General features: G+C 42.7%; 1 protein-coding gene across 2 annotated transcripts in view; it reads right to left on the bottom strand.

Moving 5' to 3' along the window:
- Positions 1–1394: 1394 nt before the first annotated feature.
- The window catches only part of Nf1 (neurofibromin 1), a 243776-nt gene continuing 220555 nt past the window's right edge, over positions 1395–24615 (bottom strand). For both annotated transcript variants that reach the window (XM_051158073.1, XM_051158074.1), the window contains 10 exons: positions 23880–24011; positions 22853–22988; positions 19641–19798; positions 15122–15244; positions 14430–14560; positions 13798–13898; positions 10998–11140; positions 10655–10701; positions 9409–9625; positions 1395–2744 (listed from right to left, as the gene is read on the bottom strand). In XM_051158073.1, the coding sequence (XP_051014030.1) occupies positions 2602–2744; positions 9409–9625; positions 10655–10701; positions 10998–11140; positions 13798–13898; positions 14430–14560; positions 15122–15244; positions 19641–19798; positions 22853–22988; positions 23880–24011 (1331 nt within the window). In that variant the 3' untranslated portion in view covers positions 1395–2601. The remainder of the gene's footprint in view (positions 2745–9408; positions 9626–10654; positions 10702–10997; positions 11141–13797; positions 13899–14429; positions 14561–15121; positions 15245–19640; positions 19799–22852; positions 22989–23879; positions 24012–24615) is intronic.

Below are 24615 nucleotides of genomic sequence, written 5' to 3'. Positions count from 1 at the left end.
CTCACATCCCTCACCAGGTCGGTCACCCAGGGGTGGGGGCTGTCTGCACTGCGGTGTCCAGGCTCCTGGGTCAGCAATGTGCTGTGTTCCCACCCACAGAGGCGGCCTGGGAAGCTCAGGACAGGAGCACTGGCCAACAGGCAGGTTACCACACCACAAACATGGCGGAGTTAATGTTTTCTTCTTTTAAGTCAGGGGAACACAAATGGAAAACAAATCACAGAACTCACACCAAATTATGTAAAATGGGACATTACTCAGCAGACTTTCAGTTGCTCTCCTGTCATTCAAAGTAGTAGGACTGACAAAGAGCCTCCTTTGGGGGAGGGGCAGCTGCTGACACTTTAAGCTGCTTGGAAAGTTAGATTTTCCTCACCAGTTGGGAGTTCTGTACGTTAGATAAAACTGGACCTCTTCACAAGTATCTTGGGGTGTACTGGTCAGATGTATTCTCACATTCAGAGGTGGTTCCATTTAACCTTTCCAAGGGGAGCTCAAGTCAGGGGAGTTTAAGAACTCCGAGAAACTGGCCTTAGACAGAGTGCTAACTGTACAAGTTTCCCTGTTTTCATGGGAGACGTGAAGGAGCTGTAAGGCCCACCACCGTCAGATGCACCAGTCTCCAAAGAGGAACAAAAGAGCAACCAAATTCACAAAGGCGTCATGCTGTGGTGTGTCCAGCAGCACTGCTGTGAGGGAAGACGGGGCCTGGCAGCCTTGCCTGGGGCCTCCTGCTCCTTCTGAAGGCAGCAGGGACCTCCGGCCCCTCAGCCTGAGCGGCTGCTCTCCCGTTACTCTAATGCAGCCTTTACAGCAGTTACACTGAGAGCGCAGGTTGCTGCGTCTGTCTTCAATGGTTCCCAGTGAGTCTATGGTAACATCACTACTAATACTAAGGGGCTTTCCTTTTATTTTGGCAAATGTTCCTTACTTTTCCCGGGACTGTAAACAAATAAAAAAAAAAAAATTAAATTCTTGTTATTTCTGAATATCAAAAGCAATTTTATTTACATTAACATGTTACATTGTTACTGTATGAGCAAGTGTGAAATGTGTTATATTATTAAAGTCAGAATACTTAAATGTACCATTATTTATTGACTTAGCTGTGGAGTTTAATTTACTGAATCCACTAGTGAGCTAGCAGTACAGGAACCCCGTGCCCCCCTCCCCCGGGTTTCTTTTTATCTCCCCCCAAAGCCATTATATTTTAATATATGAAGGGAACCTGGGAGTAGAGGGATAATACCTTTTTAAAAATAAATAGAGTTCAGTCTTAACTGAGACCATCCATGCACTGCTGTGCTAACTGAAGCCCCACTGTCTTGCACACTGCAGGTACCATGAAGCAGCTGGGCGTGCACCGCCTGGAAGGGCCTGAGTCATATGGGCCCAGCCCTTCTGCACAGCAGCAATCCTAGAGGTCCCGTCTCCACACCACGCAGGCTGACCAGACTTCACAGTGACTAAATGTAATCCTATTAGATAGAATCCAAATGTTTTACTAGAGAGTCCTGATTTTATTTGGAGGAGAGGAGGAAGATTAAAAGATTTAAAAAATACATCTTATCAAAGAAATTTATGATAATATACAGCATATTCTGTTTCTTGGAAAATTATTTAACAAAATAAAAATCTCAGCTACCCTAAGTCACGTACCATTCCATTTTGCTAGGGAGCTAATGGAAACAGCTATGAAAATTACCTTGTGGAAACAAGTGTCAACACTCAGTCTGCTAATTACCCTGCTTAGAGTCACTTAGGAAAGAGGAGAAAGCAAGTGCAAAAACAAGTGTAGTTACTATACTTAGTATAGTCTTGGCGTACAAAAAAAGAACAGAATACCTTCATATGTAAAGATTAAAAGATAATCAACAGGAAAAAAAATTACCTAGTTTGGATGACCAAGTATGTATAAGGCCTCAGAACCGATAGCTTTAAGTCAGCAATGTTAAGATGTATGTGGTCATGCTTATTTTCCTGTAATTATTGCTAAGACTCAAATGTTAGTATTTCTTAAGAATCCATTACAAAATACTAGTTTATGCCCCTCCCCCAGTACCTGGCCTGTGGCTTTATGGTGTAAGTTCACTGAGGCTTGACCTCTATGGTTCCTTCAACTTCATAAGGTAAAAAAAAGTCCACAGCTATAAGATTAAATACACCGGGGTTAAAATATTATTTCTCCCCCAAACTTGATAAGTGTGTAAATAAGACGACCACTTCACTCTGTAAGACAGGGGAACGAAGGCCGACTCCGTGCACAGCCCACAGCTGGCAGCGGCAGCAGCCCTGGAGGGTCCGTCCACTCCCATCATCTATGCTCTCAGTCCAGGCTGCTGACCTCCTGCTTTCTCTGCAGTTGTCAGAACAAGTGCTCATACCAGACACATGCCAAAGTAGAAGGAAAAACATCACAGAAAAGCAGCATTAAGTTTAGGCAATGCTTCCAAGAGTTGATCGTCTGGCAACATGGCAGACCGCTGGGTTCATAAGACACGAAGTGCAGCAGTGCAACGTGTGGGGCAGGGCCAGGTGAGGGGAGGGTCACTAGTGAGAAGCCCATGTTAGGTTGGTTTGAAGAGTGAAAGAAAGCAAGCTTCACACGATCTTCTTAATGCTATTACGTTTGAAACTGCCAGCACTTCTTTGCTTCTGCACTTGGCTTGCGGATCCGTGGCGAGTTCGTCCACTGTTACAGTGGCCAGTGGTCGGGGAGAGTTCAACGTTCTCCTTGTCGATTCCTAAAGAGAAAGAGCAGCTGGTTACGCCTTCTCTCCTGCGGCTAGCTCTAGGACCACATCTCATTACTTGTGCGTGAGATACAGCCTGGTGAACGGTTCCAGCACATTACACTTTAACAGTAAACTGCTAGGACATTTATAAAGGCCTTGCCACATAGAGACCATTGCACTTTGCTAAGCTGAACTGGCTATCACTGCAGCAAAACAGCATAAGAGAAAAATAGAAGTTGCAAGAACAGCTAGCTGGAGGGAGACAGAGTGAAAGACTGGCCACCAGGGAAGCCTAGAGAGCACCTTCTTCTAGTCATACCAGAAGTGTCCAGCAGAGGGCAGCTTCTAGCCATGCATCTGTAAAGTTCACAGACAGCATTCCTCTTCCTGCATATCCGTCACTTCAGAAAAGGCATGCACTTCTCATTTTATCGGCCATCATGCCTGTTCTGGAGGAATGAGAGCATTTCCTGAAAAGGTGATCTACCACATGGGCTATGTGCTCGAACCTTCGCTACTTTTCAGCCATGGTAAGTCACCACACTATTCTCAACCTCAATCAAGCAGATTGTCTGTCTTATAATAAATTTCATAAATAATGTAAAAGTGGTATTTACACAAAGGTAACAAGAACAAAGGGGAAATTTAAAAAGATCTTATCATAGTGGTGAAGGCACCAATGAAGACAGTACTGTCTGAGGGAGGTGGAGGAGGCACTTTAGGCTGTTAACATAATGCTTCCTGGTCCCTGACATGGATCTTGATCACAGGTTGACTGAACGCTTGAATGACAGGGACAGGATCTCTCTGTGAAGCCCTGGATGTCCTGGAACTTGGTATGTAGACCAGGCTGTCTTAGAACTCAGAGATCTTCCTGCCTCTGCCTTCAGAGTGCTTAAGTTAAAGCCATGTGCCAGCATATCTGGCCCCGAAACTTGATTTTGAGTGGGGTTGCTTCTAAAAAGTTCATTACAATGTAGACTGCTTTTTTGTGCTTTTGCGCCTGCTTCCCAAATAGCCATTGTGCTCATTTCCAGCACCCCACTGACGGGAAGCACTCTGGTAGCTGCTATAAACTGTTCACAGGTACAGGAGGACCAGCAAGGGAAAGACAATCCATGTGCCAAAAGGAAGGAACAAAGCAAATGGGGTGGGTGGTAGGAACACTTCTGTCCACATGTTTTATCTGGCAGCACACTTATTCTACGTATAACTTTAACCTTTTTGTTGTTGTTGTTTTTTCTGAGACAGGGTCTCTCTGTGTAGCCCTAGCTGTCCTGGACTCACTCTGTAGTCCAGGCTGGCCTCTGAACTCACAGAGATCCACCTGCCTCTGCCTCCTAAGTGCTGGGATTACAGGCATGGGCCCAGTTAATAATCACTGTCAATAACTGTCGGTTTGAAACAAATGTTTTCACTTCTAAATGTGATAGCTACAGCCTTATAGTTCGCAGTCCTCAAGCACGCAGCCCTTGCTTGGCAATATGGAACGACACCATGTGCATTAGAAGGAAAACTATTCCCCCTGAAATGAAACAGGTTGTCAGTACATCTGACACCAGTGTAGCCATTCTCTGGTATCTGGATGTGACCCGTGCGTTCAAGTCCAGCACGTCCTCAACTGATGCTATTTCCTTACTAGGAATCTGTTGCTATATCTTATTTTTTAGAAAGAAGTTGGAAGGCAAAATAAATATGGTGTGATGGGATTCCTAAGTCTAACTAGAATAAATATTTTAGAGAGCACTGTATATGTACATAAAATTGTCAAAGGATAAGTAAAAGGTAGATATTATAAACAAGTTTTGAGAGAGTTTTTAAAAAAATAAATGGACACGTTAAAAAAAGATTTATTTATTTACTTTTAGGTATATGTGTGCTCTATCTGCATATACAGCTGAATGCTAGAAGAGGGCATCAGATCATCTTATAGATGGTTGTGAGCCACCATGTGGGTGCTGGAAATTGAACTTAGGACCTCTGGAAGAACAGACAGTGCTCTTAACCTCTGAGCCATCTCTCCAGCCCTGAGAGTTATTTTTTAAAAAGCAATAAAAATGTGTATTTATACCAATATACAGAATCCTAGAAAAGCAGAGCTAGGTTAACAGAATGGGCCTCGTGCTCACTTAATTTTCTTCTAAAGTTTTGGCCGCAGACTTTTCCATCTCTCAGATGAAATCCAGAACCAACTGTGTGTGGCTGAGGGGCTGCCGACTGCTCATGTGGAGACAAGAGCCCTGTGCTGGCACAGGCCTTATTTCAAATTTGAGAGAAAGGCCTGGCCTTGGGTTCTCCGCTTACACTCTGTACTCTGTGTTCTCATATCCCTAAGGCACCAGATCCTACTTCCCTCTTTCCTTTCATGGGTACAAAAGCAAAAATCCATGAAGTCAGAGAAACCAGAAGTCACCACCCAAAGCGCTTGTGTCCTAATCTGCTAGTGTAAACTCCCACAGCAGCTGTACTCGGATAGGCAGCCAGTTAAAAGCATGCAAGGCAGCAGACCGCAGACAGCCTCTGTGGGGGGTGCTAACAGCATGGCGCTTTAAGAGCTGTGCTGGCTCCAGATAAAGACAAGCTAAGACACCAGCAGGCCTTTGGGCCACACTGTGAACTGACTGAGTTGGGAGACTTGCTAGGCTGTACTCTAGATGCTCACCTGCCCCCACTATGGCCTGAGTTCCTTGAAGGCAGCTGTCAGAATGTGCTTATTTTGACACTACTGAGCTGTAGCTCCTGCCTGGAAAATAACAAACAAATACCAAAATCCTGAAGGAAATACACTGAGCAATCTGTCCAAAGTGGCCAGAGTGAGAGCTCAGGCTTCATCACTTGTGCAGGAGTCTGACTGGGTCCCAGACTGCCTTGCTCAGTTTCCTACAAACAGCAAAGCAAACCTGTCATAGAACTCTTCTCCGCATGAGCTGGCAACTGTGTTGAAGGAGCAGAGCTTAGGACTTGTTTGCTGTGCGCAGAATGAATGCAGGGCTGCATGCATGTCCATAGCTCCCTGCCACCAAGCAATAATGTCAGCCCTCAAGTCTCAGGGTGGCTTTTTTTTCTTTCCCCGAGACAGGTGTCTCTGTATCTTTGGCTGTCCTGGACTCACTTTGTAGACCAGGCTGGCCTCGAACTCACAGTGATCCGCCTGCCTCTGCCTCCCCAGTGCTGGGATTAAAGGCCAGCGGCACCATGCCTGGCTAAAGTCTGAGTCTTAATTGGACTCATGCTAGCTCTATAGTAAGAATAAACTATTTGGACGCGAAAGATTGTAGGTATAATCTTTTGTGTACTGTATGGATTCTTCACCTGTCAATAAACAACTGATTGGCCTATAGCTGAGGCAGGAAGTAGGAGGGAGGAGTTCCGGTAGAGAGTGAAAGTGGGATAGAATGAAGCATGCGGAGGTTTCTCCCAGGGATACTGTGGAGGACAAGATGTGTGAAACCGTGAAACCGGAGCAGAGGTAACAGGCCACTATTGAGAATAAAATAAATCGAGTAGCTCCCAGCTGTGAGCAGGTCAGGGAGCATGCCTAGCAACACTGCCCTAGGCTTCTGTAAACTTACTTATGTCTCAGAGTTGGTATTTCTGGGAACAAGCGTGTGGGTGAAAAAATGGGGTACAGAAAACACCCTTCAACAGAAGGTAGAACCAAGAGCAGCTGCTGTGCTCTACTAAGCTACCCATCGACCCTCGGCTGCTGCTCGGTTGACGGTTAAGGACAATACACTGCCTAGTTTACAGGGTGCTAGGATAGCTGGGTAACTATCTATGTGAAGCACTTTTCTGACTTGCACTTAGAGAAAACAAACTAAGCTGTTTCTAATACCTGGAAGGGAAGATATTAAGTAATAAGCAAGTAAAGTTTTAAGGACAAATGTATAGGACTTGAATTTAATGCTGGAATTTGTAAAATTACTAAAGCTAATGTAGAGAACCACAAAGCATTTTAAAAAGAAGCTAAGTGTGGGAGCTACGGCTGGTGTTTCTGATGTACTAGGCGTATCCATGGAGATCTGTGCCAAGTGCACACTTAGGAATATTTCTGTGAGCTGGATATGCAGACGCAGAACTGCAGGGATTTGAAGAAGGCACGGGCTCTCCCTACAACGCTGGCATTTCTTTTCACGAGAGCTCTTCTTTCTGTGCAGCAATACAAAGATGGCATGAAATAAACAGGCCCGTCCTAAACCAGGCAGGGATGGGCCAGCCACGTTTCTTTCTAGTCCTTACAGTTAGTTAAAACCCGAGTGACAAAATGTACAGCCAGTTTATGATGGGGTTGGAGGGGAGAAAAACAATAATTTTCTAAGCTAAAAAACTCTTCCTCGGGCTGGAGAGATGGCTCAGAGGTTAAGAGCGCCGCCTGCTCTTCCAGAGGTCCTGAGTTCAATTCCCAGCAACCACATGGAGGCTCACCACCATCTATGATGTGATCTGGTGCCCTCTTCTGGCCTGCAGGTGTGCATGCAGGCAGAGCACTATATACATAATAAATAAATGAATAAAACTTTAAAAACAAAACAAAACAAAAAAACTCTTCCTCAAAGCCCACGGCCTGCTTCTCTGCTGATGTCCTCTGAGTTTTTGGTTAACTAGTTCCAAGGCCAGGACAGCAGCCTAAGGCACAGGGCAGGTAGAAGTGGCAGTTTAACCAAATAGGCCACACTGGCCATATAATTCTGTAAGCTACAGCTTTCCAAGTTCCTACAGTCTTAGCCATACTGCGTTTCCAGGGACTGGGGCTAGGAGAGTTTCATGCTGTGGGCTCAAGGGAGAGGCTGCCTGAAAACCGCTGGCTTAGAGTGTAACAGAGTCGTTTCAGGAGGAACGAGGAAAAGACAAAGGGGTGTCCAGAAGAGTGGAAAGCATTAGACACTGGAGACTTAATACAAAAGCCCTAGGGCCACAGAGCACTGAGCTCCATTCCCAACCTCTATGTGGATCTTCCTTTCTAACGTACTCGCTCTCTGACATCTAAAGAGGATGTAGGTGGAGTCCATGGAATAAAACAGATATGAAGATTCAACAGATGGCCAGGCCCACGCCTTTAATCCCAGCACTCAGGAGGCACAGGCAGGTAGATCTCTGTGAGTTCAAAGCCACCCTGGTCTACATAGGGATTCCCAGGCCAGCCAGGGCTACATACTGAGACCCTGCTCAACCTCCCTCCTGCAATGTGGACTTTCATAAAAGCTTATTTAGTCATCAACTGGGAGAATTACCTGTGGTCTGGGCTAAAGCAAGGGAGTCTGAAAGACTGCAACACAAGCCAGGAGCTCAGACCCAGCCCAGTATGCGTAAGAACCAACATGCTCCCAGGAAGCTCAAGGACCTGCCCCTCTAAAACTCGGATGACGCTGATGCTAGTGTCCTAGAGAACAAGTGATGGAGCAAACACACTGGCTACATGGGGAAAGAAGCTGGGCAGGAAACTGAGAGCTGAGAAGTAAAAGGATCACCCTACTGATAAGTAAATTCAGAAAGAAGTTTAAGAATTAAATATAATTGTTTTATAAAATGGTTTATAATGTGGATTGGTTATTGTACCTTCTTGCTTCTTTAGAATCTTCAAAACTACCACATAAGTGTAAATGTTTGTGCAACGCTGGGACAACTGTCTATGGGGACTCTATTTATAGAGCTCGAGCACCAGAGATCAGGTACGGTGTGCTCTGTATAAAGAAATGCATGCTAGCACCTAGCATTTACACAGGCTATACACACCACTTCTATCCATGTTATAGGCTAACATGTATCATGCATGACCTTTTCAGTTAGGCAACTTTAAAAATCATTTTTAAGCATTTTAACTAACTTAGAAGGAAATCCTGATGTACATAGAGAATTCTAGGCCAGGTAGGGTTATATAGTAAGAAACTTTCAAAATATAAGTAGGAAAATAAATAATAAATAAAACCCAGTTTCACTGGTTGACTTCTGCCATGTGATCTTACAGTGACTCTACAGTAAGGATTATAATGACGGGCTTTGAGATTTCTTTTTCCTCTGTGTGTGCGCGCACACTTCTGTGAAACAGTGTCTCACTAGCTGTAACTCACCAGGTGGGCAGCTGGCTAGTCAGCCCAGATATTTTTATGCCTCAGTCTCCTGGGTGCTGGAATTGTAAGCACGTGTCACCACAAGCACCTTTTAAAGTGTGGGTTCTGGGTATTAAACTCAGGTCCTTAAGCTATGAAGGGAAGCATTCTACTAACCTAGTTATCTCTGCAGCTCCAAGGTGTTATTTTCTTATAAGGACTTTTTTTGACTGGTTGTTTATCTAACCCAGATCTTCAGGCTGGCCAGCAGCCAATGGATGGCTGACCTGTTGCTAGCAGCACTAAAGCAGGGTGACTATGAGACTTTGTGTGTGTGTATTATGGCATGCTGCATTGGACATGACTGCAGTTCTGTTCACGGATAGGAAACGTATCTTAGTCTGGATACTAAACATCACTACACACTTCCCTCTCCTCTACACAACTTGTTGGAAAGCAGACAGCTCTGAACAGTAACAACATTCAGTTACATAGTAAAGAAATGTAAAGTGAACCTCATGAGGAAAAAAGGAGCAAAATCTGCTGTAGTCTGGCCGCAAGGGTGTTCCTAATGTTGGTATCGTAGTTTCATTGCTCAAAGTCACATAAAGATCATATTTACTGACCTGGGGAATGCTGGGAAGTTGCAAGTGAGGTCATGGAATTAGAGAGGTTAAGGTTGGCAGTGATACTAAGCTGGCTCTGCAGTGCAGGAGGGTAAGGAGATGTGGGTGTCAGGAGGGACTCCTCACTGGTTTCTTCATCAATTCCAGGCAAGTACGTGTCAATCAAGGCATCAAGAAACTTAACAATAAGCTCAGCATAGTCTGGGATTTGTGTTTGCTGTAATGGAAAATAGGACATTATTTTAGCTCCATTAAAAAAATAATCCCTCTGAAGCCAAAAAAGGTTAACTTGATATCTGGGGCTTAGTTGACTGTTTTCCTTTCTTCCTTTGTATTCTAGATCATTAAAAAGGGGTCTGGAGCAGTATTTAGAGACAACTATGGAACTCACAGCTTGGAGTTTTATGTAGCATCCCCTAAAAGCTTCCAGATGAACCTGCAGTTTCTGAAAGCCATGCCCAGACAGAGGAATTGAATGCTTAGACAATGCAGTCCTCAGTAATGATGTCTAGCCACTTTCCCTAAGCAGAGACGTGAGCAGCGCATCAGCATCCCAGCCATTCCTCAGACCCCACCCATGAGTCACAGAGGCCTCAGCAGTGACAACCATCCACCTGCAAAAGCTCCTGCATGGCCCACTTCTGTGACTTCAGGCCATCTTTATAATGACAACCTGTGCATGTCAGTAAATATTACAAAGTAAACTAAATCCAACCCTTAGAACTGGAACCCCCCCTGTATCTAGGATACTGTGTGTTGGGGGAGGTGAGGGGTGGGGCAGAAGCCCTGCCTTCAAGGAACTTCAATTATTTTAAGAGACCACCTACAAAAAATTAAATACAAATTCATGTAGCACACCAACAAATGTTAGTCAAAGAAAATGAACAGCGAAGAACACACCTAATATAATAGATGTAAAAATGTGTCCCTGAGGTAGATCATAACATGCATCATGCTCTTTGCTAGGCACGAGACAGGTATGTGAGTTATCACCACATGTACAGAGGTCTACAGGCAGTCAAGTTTTATAGAGGCTTATCATACCCTTCTGAGAAGTCAAGCCTAACTGAAAATAAAAATTAATATATCAACATATTTCCTCTTTGGAAAAAAAATCTTTCTAAAACAGTGTGTTTCTTTTGAGAGGTTGCTTTGGTTTGAGGATAGTGTGTGTTCTCAAGCAGGCTTATGAATATAGTTGAAGATTCTGGCTTATCTAAAATTAGAGGAAAATATTTTTTCTTACCTTTGAAAAAGGTCCTGCAAACCGCCATAAGCCATTAAAACCAAAACCTGCAAAACATCAAATGCTACTCTTACAACAAGCAAGGCAGCTTTAAATAGTAATGAAAATTAAGCCGCACAGCAGCCTACAGATGCAATCTATGCATATATATATAAGACATTTTAAAATGAGTGTCAAAGATGACTAAAATAGAGTTAGCATTATTTTAGTAAAGTGGTCAAGCAGCTATCACACTGAAGATGGCATGGAGCAAGGGAAGCAGGAGCGAGCCTGCCCCTCAGCGAGAAGGCTGCAGCAGTGCGCACGGCAGGCCCCTCAAGCACCCTCCTCTATACTTAGTTACTTTGCAGGTAAGATGTTTGGTACTGTGGAGGGGATTCCTCATGGTACACCACACTCTGCACGATTCCATGGATTGGATTTAACAAATTTGGATCTTGGCACAAAGACAAGAGGGTATTGATCTTAGAGTCCAACAAATTGTGCCTAAAAAAAAGTAAACAGAGGAACATTAGATAAAAAGATTCATTGGAAAGTAAACATATATTCCTTAGAACAATGTGGCATAATTGGAGAGAAGCGCTTTTTAACTTTCTGGTGCATGTCTAAATTACCTAGCGAATGTGTGTGCGCTGTGCTGCCTTTCATTAAGTCATCTGGGAAGACACAACACAAGCAAGTAACCAGCAGCTACAGCACAACTGTGTCCAAGCACACAAGGAGAACGTTTTCAAGATGGGCTTGTTCTTTTGCCAGCTAGCTCACACTCGGTACCCCGCATCTCCATGGCTGCCTATGCAACTAGAGGGTTAGAATAACATTTAATACTAACCAGTGCCAAATCAGAAAAACAGAATCAGTTTGGAAGTGCTAGAATATGGATTCTTACAAAGAAATAATTTCTAAATCAGCTGCAATCTATTAATAATTATTTTATTTTATTTTAATAATTATTTTAAAAAGCAACACCTAATGTGAAATTCAGAATCTTTAAAATGAGGTTAAACAGCAACAATGTTGGACACTGGATAAGCTGCACTGATGCACTCATGGTTATAAACTGAAGTGTAAATATAGCATCTGCAGTTGTTTGATGTAGTTCATTTGTTTCAGGATGCCCAATACCAGGTCCATTCTACTTCCCTTTCAGAGGCATGGGATTCTCCTAGAATTTATCTCAGCAACCAAACCATGACCACCGACTTTTACATGTAAACCATACATCTAGCAGTCCTCCTTAGGGACCTACCCTAGTCAACATTCAATCTGTTACTGACTTCTATGATTCTTACCTCCTAACTGCAATTTCAATTCTACCTCTCCTTATGTTCCAGATGCCTGCCTGCTGGAAAAGTCTCCTCAATAGAGTTTTCTTGCATCTACTCTCTTCCAATTCATTCTCAACATAACAGCTAGAGTGTATAGCAACTCACTACCAATTCAAGATCTCCCAACAGCTTTGCACTGTGCAAAGGGATATATCACTGTGTAACAATGCCATACACAAGGCCTCAGTCAAGCCTATGCCCTAGATCCACCCTTCACCTGGGGCTCCTTACTGTTCAGCTTTCCACACAAAGCTCCTTTTGAAGTTTCTTTACTTTGCCAACAACTGTCTATCATGTCAGTGACATATCCAGGAAGAACTCTCAACGGTCTCCATCAAAGTGGTGTGTGAAGCCTTTTCTTGATTGCTAACTGATGTAGGAGGGCACAGCCTACTGTGGTTTGTGCCAGCCCCGGGCAGGAGGGCCTGAGCTGTATAAGAAAGGTAACTGAGCGGAGCCAGATGACCAAGCCAAGACGCAGGATTCTACCATGGTCTCTGCTTTAGTTTCTTCTGCCTTGTTTCCCTCTCAATGATTAGATTCTAATCCATAAGGTGAACTAACTTTTCTTCCCCAAGTTGCCTTTCTTTTCTTTTCAAAAAACTTTATTTTGTGTGTATGAGAGTTTTGCCTACATGTATGTCTGTGTGCCACATGCGTGCCTGGTGTCACAGAGGCCAGAAGAGGGCATCAACCCCCCTGGAACTGGAGTTACAGTAAGTCACCGTGTGTGCTGAGAGCTGACCCAGATCCTCTAGAAGAGCAGACATGCTTTTAACTGCTGAGCTATTCCTCCAGCCCCTTTCCCAAGCTGCTTTGGTCAGTGTCTTATCACAACAACAGAAATCAAACTAAAGCAAATGCTTTGATGTCAAAGCACCGAGAGTAAAGCCAGCCTCCTAGGGATAAGGGCCAGTTTTTTCTGAGGGTGTGTGTGTCTGTTTTCACTCAGCTATGAATAAGTACAGAAATTCTACTAAAGAGGAAAGCAAGGTCTAGCAAGATGGCCCAATGGGTCAAGGTGACTGATGTTAGTATGATGGCCTGAGTTTCATCTCCGGGACCAACACAGTGGTAGAAGAGCACTGACTCCCGAAAGTCGTCCTCTGACCTTTACACAATAGTAGACATGCATGTGTGCACTAAAATAAATAAAACGTTTAAAAGAAAAGATTTAGACACGCCTGCTCCCGCCATCCCAAATGAGAAAACCAACTATGTAGGCTGGTTTAAATATAGCAATCTATCAATGTGCTCTTGAGAAAACTGTATAGTACTCATTACGCTAACCCACTGAAGTAAATCAGTAACGTTAGAGAAAAGAGGCCTTTGTAATATAGATAGGCCTGAAGTAGCTTTAGCTATTATTAATTATGAATTTTAAAAAAGATTTACTTTTCTTCTGTTATGTGCATGCATGTGTGTTTGCTTGTGTGTGTTTGCTTGTGTGGGTATATGAATGTGTGTTCAGTGCCCACTGAGGCCAGGACAGAGTGTTGGGAATGGAACTCAGGTCCTCTGCACACCGTACAAGTTCACAACTGCTGAGCTGTCAGCCTCACAATTAGGGGTTTTGTTTTGGGTGCTGGGGATCAAAGCTGGGCCCTCCTGCACACTAGGCCTGTGCTCCTCTACAGAGCTACAGTCCAAACCCTAAAGCCACTAGATACCTGTCCCGGGGTAAAAATGCTAGCTCTGTTCCCTACTCCCTGTAGATAGTGGACATCACTGAGAAATATATTTCCTATATTTTCACAGAGCACCTGACATAAAGACAGATACAAAGGCAATTTATAAACAACAGGAGATACTCACACGACAGGAAACACTTTGGGAAACACAACACTGGCCTCTGCTAGGTATTCATAAAGAATCCGTTGATCAAATTCATCTGTAGTATATTTTACCAGTGTAGCCTGCCAAGAAGCAAAAAAAGTAAACATTTTTATGTTGTGGCTGAATTTTTCTATTTTGTTGAAGTAAAAACATCTTCCTTTCATGATTATAATTTTTAAAAATTAAAATTTAATTTTTATTTTATGTGCATAGGTGTGAGGGTGTCAGACAGTTGTATGCTGCCATGTAAGTGCTGGGAATTGAACCTGGGTCCTCTGGAAGAGCAGCCAGTGCTCTTAACCACTCAGCCATCTCTCCAGCCCCCATGTTTGTAATATTTAAGGGCCTGCTAAAGAGCAGACTGAAATAAAAATTTCAAGGGGGAAAAACCCCAAAAAGGGAAAATCCCGCCAGGGTTAGTGGTGCACACCTTGAATCCCAGCACTTGGGAGGCAGAAGCAGATAGACCTCTGGGAGTTCAAGGCCAGCCTGGTCTAAATAGTGAGTTCTAGGACAGCCAGAGCTACATAATGAAACCTTGCCTTGGAAATGAATGAATGAATGAATGAACGAACGAACGAACAGATGGGGTAAGGGGGCGGGGTCCTTACCAAAACAGTGAGAAGCAGTGCTTGTATCTTTGGGTCAGTAAGTACTTCTTCATCCAAAAGAACATTTGACTCAGACACTGAGACTTTCCGTAAATGTGGGTGCTGCTGTGAGGACGAAATCCTTTGGGTTTCTGCAGTAGGATATGGAGTAATGTAAGTAGCCACATTAGCAGAGGATCTACACTTTACACAACATATTTTAATGTCACACCTTAAATTCAACAGTTCTTTAAACAGACATCTTCATTGTCAACATGACTATCATACAGAGTTACTCTAACAGTCAGCTAATGAGCTGCAGTGCTGTATTATCATACATACACATATACACTATTTATTGTTTATTTACAGTTATATATTGGGAGGCATGGGCCCACTATGTAGCTCTGGCTGGCCTGGAACTGTCTATGTAGACCAGGCTGGCCTTGAAGTCATGGAGATCTTCCTGCCTGTCCTCCACGCGTAGCCCAGATTTGTAGTTCTCCTGCCTCTGCCCCTTCAGCACATTCCATTGGCAGGTGCAACTGGCCAGTTACTTTCACTGCCAACTTAAAGGCCAGAGAGAGCTGAACAAGAGTGCATGTGTCCGTATTGTTCCCTGAGGATCACAGGGCCTGGATGCAGCAGTGTGCCTTCACTGTGCTCAGCACCGTTTGCGACCATCTAGATTACTTATCAGCTTTCTTCCTCACCCATTTCATAATCAGTTTCTGCCACTCTTCTCATTTTGGGGGGTGTTGTGATCCCTGATTCCATTTCTTGTCTTTTAGGAGCCTTTGTGTCTGATATCAAATGATCAAAACTTTTTCTTGTTCCTATAAACAAAAGTTACAGAATAAAAAAGTCCATTAGCTACAGTGTCTATAAACAGCCTTAATCTAATAATTTAAGCTTTCACTTAAGGGCATGAAGCAAGCTGAGACATCCCTGATGCACAGTTTCTCGGCATCACTCTCCATTCCCTCTTCAAGGAGTCTGGCCCCATAGTTTGCCAGGAGAGGAGGATCATTACTGGCCTAAAAGGAACTTCAGATTATATTCACTATCCTGAGAATAAACTAGGCTCCACCAACAAGAACAAGTATTGGTAACAAATATAAGAAGTACATTTTGTTAGTGACAAGTATAGAGAAACCTGAATAGCCCCTTCAAGTAAGGAAACTGAACCGATGTCAAGAAATTGTCACTAACAGATGAACAATTACCAAACACAGGTAAAATTTAAAGTTTGACTTTAACTGTTCAAGATATGCCTGCCCAGAAGTACTACGAATCAGATACACAAAAAGACACTTCAAAAGTGCAGCAAGTAGTCCAGGCTCAGACTCGTCTTGACCTTCCCAATCATGTGTGCTTGTATTTAAATTCTTATTTAAGGAAAAGTATTTATAACAAGTAATGTGGAATTTATCTATCTTTGCTCTTTACACTCAGAGAAGGTCTCTTCTTGGAGCATTTCTATAAAACTATCTGGGGCTGAGTTTGTAGCTCAGTGGTAGAGTACTTGGCAGCAAGTACAAGGACCTCAGTTTAACGCTCAGAAACACACACACACATGCAGGCATGCACAAGCACATGTGGGAAAAGGAGGAAGTCTGAAATGCATACCTTAAATGAACTCATTCTTAAAGCCAGAACTGAAGCCAATATTATGACGATAATTGACCAATACAGTGCTCTGCCAAACTCATGTCTAAGACTAATAATCACACATGACCAGGGACCTAGGAGAATCTACCCCCATCTCTTTCTCTCATGGACGTGGCAGAGGCTGAGTGGTTAGCCTGAGGCCACGTTGCTACGGGCCCTGTACTGACCAGGCTGAAAGCCCCAGCGTCCTGACGCCCATTAGTGCTTTCTCCAGTGCTTGGCATCAGGCTGCCTGCCATTCTGTTGACTCTGTCCCGCCTTGTCCTTTCTTCTTCTTTGTGCTAGCTCCTGGGTGACTTCCTTCTCTTCCCACAGCTCAATCATCTAACTCTTCAAATATCTATCAGTTTGCTTGTTTGTTTTTTGAGACAGAGTCCCTCTATTATGTAGCTCCAACTGTCTTTGAAAATGCTATGTAGGGCATGCTGGCCTCGAACTCACAGAGATCTCACGTATCAGTTCTTTAAGATGAACACTCCGCAAAGCCTTTCTTTCGGCCCTGAAACATACGGTGTTCATCGCTGCTCTCCACAGTTGTCCTATGTGCATTAGCACAGCAGCTCTCAGGCTCCTTAGTACCCACCAGTCTCTGGTGGCCATTTTGTCCTTAACACTTATGAGAGCCACATTTTACATCTTCCATACTAGAGTGACATCGTGTAATGCTTGTTTTTGTGCCTGGCTTACTTAACACAGTAAGCTCTAATTCTCTCCGTGCTGCCACAGGTTACCAGATTTCATTTTTATGGCTATTAATTCTATATCTGTAAAGCTATGCTTTTGTTATCTATTCATAAGCAGACATTGAGCTTCTTTCCACTTTTTGGCTTCTGTAGAGTCCTGCAATCCACACAGATGCAGCTCTCTTGTCAATACCCTGGTTTGATTTCCTTCAGATATATACTTAGTAGTAGAAAATGGGCTCCAGCCCAGCCAGGGAAGTGCTATTTAACTTTTATTGATCAGCAGGGTCTACTATGTAGCCTGGGCTAGCTTGAAACACATTATGGGGCCTAGGCTGGCTTTTAACTTGTACTTCTCCTACCTCTGCCTCATGAGGACCATAGGCAGCACACTCATGCCAGTTTTTGAAGCCAGAAACCTATGACATCTTTTACAGTCTTCTCTCTTCCCATCTAATTCATCACTCTTTGCTGTTCATTTTCCTTTGAAAATATACCCCACACAGAGGACCTGCCTTAGTGTGCACTGACACTGTTCCTCCCCCCTCCCCAGATTGTTGAATGGATCTTATAAATGGTCCTCTTGGCCTTTAATCCCAACAATTGGAAAGCAGAGGCAGATGGATCTCTGTGGGTTTGAGGCCAGCCTGGTCTACAAAGTGAGTTCAGCATAGCCACGGCTACACAGGGAGACCTATTTCAATAAATAAAGAAAGAAAAGAAAAAGAACTTTCTTCATACTGCTATCAGGAAATTGTGCCAAAAAATAAAAACTGCATCTTGTTCCTTTTTAAATTAAGATCTCTGTTGAATGTATGATATGATAAATCTCTTTTTCATGGCAGTCTTTGTTGTTATTGTTTGAGGTCAGGATCTCTCTACATAGTACTGGTTGTCTTGGAACTCCCTGTGTAGACCAGGCTAGCCTCACAGAGATGCACCTGCCTCTGCCTCCAAATGCTGGGATTAAGGCTGAGCTATCATAGCCAGCCATGGCAGAGTCTTTCTCCAGCCTTACTTCCCACACAGTTTTCCCATGATGCTCTGCTCTCCTGCCAGTTGCTCTCCTACCACACTTCCTCTCTTGAATGCGTACCCTTCTTTACTCTGTGTCTACCTGGTTAGAGTGTATTAAATCTTTTAAAACTAATTTATTTTATGTGCATTGGTGTGAGGGTGTCAGATCCCCAGCACTAGAGTTAAAGACAGTTGTGAGCTGTCATGTAGGTGCTGGGAACTGAATCTGGGTTCTCTGGGAAAGCAGCTCTTAACCACTGAGCCATCTCTCCAGTCCTCTCAGATATTAAGTCTTTATGATCTGGCTCAAATATCACCTCTTAATTTCCTAAGAGCTTCAGTTGCTTTAAAACATTACTGCTTTAATGCCATCTGACATGTACTGCTGTCATCTGCTGATTTTCAGTCATAACCACCAAAGGATAATCCCTTCTTTGAAGGGCAGAGACCCTGTCTTTTATACCTTGAACACAGTTTGAAGGAATTCAATACTGCATTTTCTCTGAGGTTAATTTTTCATGTACAACTTCCTTGGCATAAAAATCCATCATTACAAAACACAAAGTAACCAGGAAACTCCGGCATTACTGATGACAAAGGATTAACAGAAGGAAGCTCAAGCAGAGGGAAGGTGACAGACTAGGTAGCGATGGCTGGCATTTGTCACTTCTCCTTTCAACAATTACTGGAAGGTTACTTGTGTTACAGTTCATTGTCTGCTCACTAATTTTCATGTGAACACAAACAATTTAACAATACTATCTCAAGATACTAAGTATATTTGCATGGGTAACTGAAATCCACATTCATATTTTTGATCACTGATTACACACTAGTGTGTATCTGACTAACAATGAAAATGGCAGACAATGAAAGGCAAGCACCGTCTCACACTTGCTCTGTGGGTCACTGAATGTTCTATTTCAGGAATCCACTTATCAGTTACTGGACAGGAATGGGCTTAGCACTGTGCATGCACTTTTCATAGGAATGCTGACAGAACTGAGCGGTGTTAACTGTCAAGAGCCATGTCTGGGGCCAGCTCAGTGGCTAAAGTGCTTGTCTTGTGGCTGACAACTCGAGTTCAAAGCGCAGAACTCACATAAAGGTGGAAAGAGAGAACAGACTGCACAGGCTGTCCTCTGATCTCCACCTGGGCACGCCCGCACAAAAACACAGTGCCTAAAAGGATTATCCTCTACAGTGACTGAGAAAATAAATTTTGTTTTTTCAAAGAAAATGCAATGCTGGTTTCAGATCTCAGTGATACAGTCTGCTCTCAAATGATAATGAGGGAAGTCAGCATTTCAGAGCCCTAGTTCAGCAATGCTTCTAGGTGTCTACTGATGACTGCTGCCCCCAAAAGCCACACAACAGAATTAAAAACACAGAAATGAAAACCAAACCAAATTTAAAAGTCTCATTCTCATTTCTCTATCTGAAGATATGGCTGAACTGAACTGGTCAATCAAAACCAAACTCCTTTATAAAAGCCGTACAAGCGCTGGAGAGATGGCTCAGTGATTAAGAGCACCCACTGGTGTTCTAGAGGACCCAGGTCCAGTTCCCAGCAAGCACAGCGGCTCATAAATCTCTGTAATTTCAGTTCCAAGGGATATGATGCCCTTCTAGCAACCATGGGCATGAGCCATACATGTGGTGTACATCCATACAAATGCAGGCAAAACACTCATACACATAAAATAAATGAACTTAAAAAGTCACAGAAGATTTTGTTAAATCAAAACAGTAAATATTGGCAATCTAAATAGTTTCAAATAACTTTCCAAGAGAGAAAGTACCTAACCATTTTTTACAGTAACAATAATGTAAAACTTATACAAAACTGAGATAAACTAACCAAGCAATTTCTTTGTGTTAGCTTGAGAAGGCTGCCCCATGTCCAGGCTCATGGATTTCCTGGCTCGGGGACTGGTCTGGCCTACAGCTGGGTAGGTAGCTGCAAGGTATCCTTCCGAGCCTTTGGGAGAGGACCACGGCTGGTTCTCCTTTAGTGTCCTGAGAGATTTAAACAATTTAGAAGAGCTGGTTAACAATAAGGTGACAAACATATCGCTGCTCACTCATTCCTATTAGTTATCCTATTTCTTAATGATGGCAATCAATTAATTTGAAAACTACACTCTAAAGTGCCATTGTAGCTGGGCATGGTGGTACATGCTTGTAATCCCAGCACTCAGGAAAGCAGAGGCAGGTGAATCACTGTGATCCAGGATAGCCAGGTCTACACAGAGAAAACCTGTCTCAAAAAGCAAAATTGCTATAGGACACAAACTTTTTTTTTTTTTTTGTAAGTAAGACAAGTTCCCATAAAGTTGCCCAGGCTGGCTCAGAGTTTGCTATTTATTCCAAGTTGCTCTTGAACTTCTCACCCTCCTGCCTGAGTTCCCAGAATGCTAACATTACAGATCATGCACCGTTACAGCTGACTCTTCAGGAACAGCTCCTAATGCATCCCCAGGGAATAGCAATGTTAAACAGGAGGAGCTATACTGTATAATTTTGTTAACTGTTTTATTTTCTGCAGCTCAGGGATTGAATCCAGGACCTCACATATGCATGGCAAGTGTTCTACCCCTCAGCTATACCCTGAAACCCCTAACTACCTATACATTTATCGATTGAGATAGGGTCTCAGTAGCTGGCCTTGAGCTTGCTATGAAGCCAAGGCTGGCAACACTGAACTTCTGGTGCTCCTGCTTCTACTTCCCAGGTGCTGAGAGCATGGGTGCACAGCACCACAGTCAGTTTCTGCAGCACTGGGGCTGAACTCAGGACCTTCTGCCCATTAGGAAAGACTAATCCACCAACTGAGCTGCAGCTCTAGCTCCTGTTTTGCCTGTCTTTGAAACAGGGCTTTATGTAGCTGAGGCTGGCTTCAAACTCCATACATAGTGAAGGATGACCCTGAATTCCAGATCCTCCTGTCTCCATCTCCCAAGTGTTGGTACTATAGGCATTTGCCACCATACTTGGCTTTTTAATCTGACAAGTAAAAATTGCTTTTTTTTTTTTTTTTTTTTTTTTTGGTTTTTTGAGACAAGGTTTCTCTGTGATAGCTTTGGCTGTCCTAGACTCACTTTGTAGACCAGGCTGGCCTCGAACTCACAGTGATCCACTTGCCTCTGCCTCCCAAGTGCTGGGATTAAAGGTGTGCGCCACCATGCCTGGCCCGCTTTTTTTTTTTTTTTTTTTTTTTTTTTTTTTACTGTGTACAACATGATTTTTAAAATGTGCACATTTGGATGCCTAAATATGTTAATACAGGACATGCATTGCCCTATATATTTGTCATTTATTGTGGTGAGAACACATACATGCATTAGCTTAGCACTTTTCTTTTTTGTTTTTGTTTTTCGAGACAAGGGTTTCTCTGTGTAACAGAGCTGGCTATCCTGGACTCTTGTAGACCAGGCTGGCCTTGAACTTACCCACCTGCCTCTGCCTCCTGAGTACTAGGATTAAAAGCATATGCCACCATGCCTGGCTTTTTGGGTTGTTCATTTGTTTAGCACTTTTCAAATATGTAATAAATACATTGTTATTAACTGATGTTGAAAAATAGATCTTTTGAACTTATTGCACTGAATTATATAATTAGGGAAAATAATGTCTAAGTAGGCAATTGTATTACTGCATTATTTAAAAATTAAGTTTGAGAACTAAGCTTTCTAGAAGCTTAAGTTACTTTTTCCTTTACAAAACCAAAAGAAGAAGGGTCAAAGAAATCAACTCCTGGGAAAGACTGAAGAATAAGGTTACTGGGCACTGTCAACTGGGAAAACGTGCACACATTGTTGAAGTCTCAGCCAAGTGCTTGGGGGCGTCTCTATCATACAAAAACAAGATATTACTAAGTTTAATGACACAATCTCTCAAAAATTACTTTCCTTTGCTCAATATTGCCTCCAAAACTTAAAGATATTTTTGTTTAATTTACATTATAGAATAATCCCCCAAAGATGTCATCTTTATGTAACTTCATGTAATATTGGGGAAAAAAAAATCTACACAAAGCCATGCATAATAGTAAACATAATTTTTCATTTTTGGTTTTTCGAGACAGGGTTTCTCTGTATAACAGCTCTGGCTGTCCTAGAACTCCCTCTGTAGTCCAGGCTGGCCTTGAACTCATGGAGATCCATCTGCCTCTGCCTCCCAAGTGCTGGGATTGATCCACCTGCCTCTGCCTCCCAAGTGCTGGCATTAAAGGCGTGTGCCACCACTGTTCGGCCCAGTAGACATAATTTTATGATTCTGTCATATAAATAAAAGTTCTACACTAGAAAAGCTCAGTGTGGTGTGAGTATCCTTAATTTCAGATTTTGGGGGGGAGGCAGAACTCACTGAGTTCAAGGTTAGCCTACTCTACATGGTGAGTCCCAGACCAGCCAGAGACACATAGTGAGACTTTGCAGAAATCAACAACAATAAAACTACACTATAGAAAGGTTTCGAATGTTAGTGACATTAATAAACAATGCATGCAAATGTTTTCCACCAATCTATATCACTTTTTTTTTTAATTTATTTACTTTATGCGTATGAGTGTTTTCCCTGCATGTGTCTGGTGTCCAAGAAAGGTGGTCAAAGAAAGGTGTCAGATCCTCTAGAACTTTAACTACAGATGGCTGTGCACAATCGTGCAGGTGAAAAAACCTAAAGGTCCTCGCCAAGAATACCAGAGCTTTTAACCATTAAGCCAACTCTTCAGCCCCCACATCACTTAGTTTTATGATTAGGCATGCAATGATGCTTGCTTGTATTTCACATTAGTTTTTTCTCCAGGTCCTTTTCTGCAACCAAACCTTTCAAGATGGTCTTTCTTCATTATTCAAGTGTTTTGTGTTTAAAAGAGGCAAACTAATGATAGCATCAGAACAGACTAGAATAGCTTTAACCGTGCGTCTGCAGAATAAACTTTGATGTCTGCACTTGTAGACCATCTTGAGCTGCCACTCTGCTCCCTTTTGATGACTTTGCTCCTAGTCTCCACCACATGGAACCTGATACCTGGCTATAATTATGCAATCCGAGACCATGTCCACTTACCTATAGCTAGGGTCACCGTGATGAATGGGATATGTATCCATAGGAACATTGTCCATTGAAATATCAGTAAGAAGAAGGGACTTCCTATGCTTGAGACTACAGCGACTTCGAACCTCTTCAGATACTGTGAGGAGAGCTAACAGGCAATAGAAAAGCAGATACAAACATGTAAGAAGCACAAGTGTGACCTAAAACAGGATATATTTCTTCCAAACTTAAGAGGTTATTACTATTACATGTGCATGTAAGAAGCCCTGGAGAGTGTGAGATGGAAATGTGCAAACACGCAGGGCAGGCTTATCCTCTAGTTTACAGTCTGCTTTGGAAGACTGCATGAACGTGAAACACATAAAGAAATGTGATGAACACCTTACTTTCTCAAGCACTTGATCCCATATTTACTTTCAGTAATCACAAAAAGTAGACAGAACATGTACCTGAAATGGATACTCTGGGATATAAAAGGATTTGTTCAAGGTTGCATGCTTCAAACAAAAAAGTCGGCAAAACTGAAATTTGCTAAAGTGAGAAGGGGCATCTTCCATCAAACCATACATCAAACTGCACTCTCTGAGTAGAATACAGTAAAGAAATATCAGGTAAGACATATAGAAACAGTTTGGTAAAATGGTGGGGACAGGACAGGTATCCCAGGTAATACAGCACAAAGAATGATTAAGGTGGCAGAAGGCCCTTAGGAGACAGCAAGTAGATTGGTTTCAAACAAGCTGTGAGCAGTGACGCTCAGGAAATTTAGACAGAGGGCAGAAGAGAGGGCTACGAAGGTCTAGGGGGTAGGCTGAGGCAATTTGATTTTAGTACATTTCTGACTCCATTGCAAATTCTTTTATAATGAAAACAGTTTCGGCAAAACCTTTACAACTTCAAATACCCAAAGGACTGAACTGTGAATGTTCTACTTGGCCAGAGAGCCAGCCACCAAGGCCCACAGCTAGGCGTGGGGACCTTCTGCCAATTCTCAGACAATGACACAATCAGACTCATTTTGTCAATTTTGTGCTTTTACCTGCTAAGTAAGCCACACTCTGTGTATTCACCTCAAATTTGTCACAATTTCTATGTTTGTTAACAAGAGTTAGTAGTGTATGCAAAATCCTGACTGTTCTTGCAACAATGGCAGGTGAAGGATGCCTGTACCCTATAAAAAGAAAAAACAAACAACAATTAGTCCATTAACAAATGTTTATGCTCTTATGTTGTGTGACAAATAATTACAAGAAAAGGAAAATTCCTGCTATTCAAGAATAGCCATTTGTGAAAGTAAAACATAAAAATTTGAGGCTAACTATACATAAGATTAAGTACCCCAAAATGTGTAGAAGAGGGTGTTCCCTGGAGCCCTAAAGGAGAGGGCATTAAGAAAAATTTATTTTCTATTTCCTAAAGAACCATAGAGCTTAGAAATAAACACAAACAAAACTACATATTAGAGTTCCCCTTGAGATTTCATTTGAAGTAAGGGTTCTATTACTTAAAAAGCATTTCTTCTTTGAGGCTGGAGCAATGACTCAGCGGTTAAGAGCACCGGTTGCTCTTGCAGAGGACCAGGGTTTGGTTCCCAGAATCCACACAGTGGCTCACAACCACCTCTACCTCCAGTTCTGGGGGATCTAGTGTGCTTCTGTCCACCTCAGGTGCTACACACACACACACACACACAGGCAGAACACTCATACACATACAAGTAAATACGTCTTTAAAGGTTATTTCTTCTTTTTTATTTTTTCCTTATTTTTGTTTTG

Source organism: Acomys russatus, chromosome 16 (genome assembly GCF_903995435.1).
Source record: "Acomys russatus chromosome 16, mAcoRus1.1, whole genome shotgun sequence".
Classification (NCBI taxonomy): domain Eukaryota; kingdom Metazoa; phylum Chordata; class Mammalia; order Rodentia; family Muridae; genus Acomys; species Acomys russatus.
Note: the sequence above shows the minus strand (reverse complement) of the source record. Positions and strands in the feature narration are given on the sequence as shown.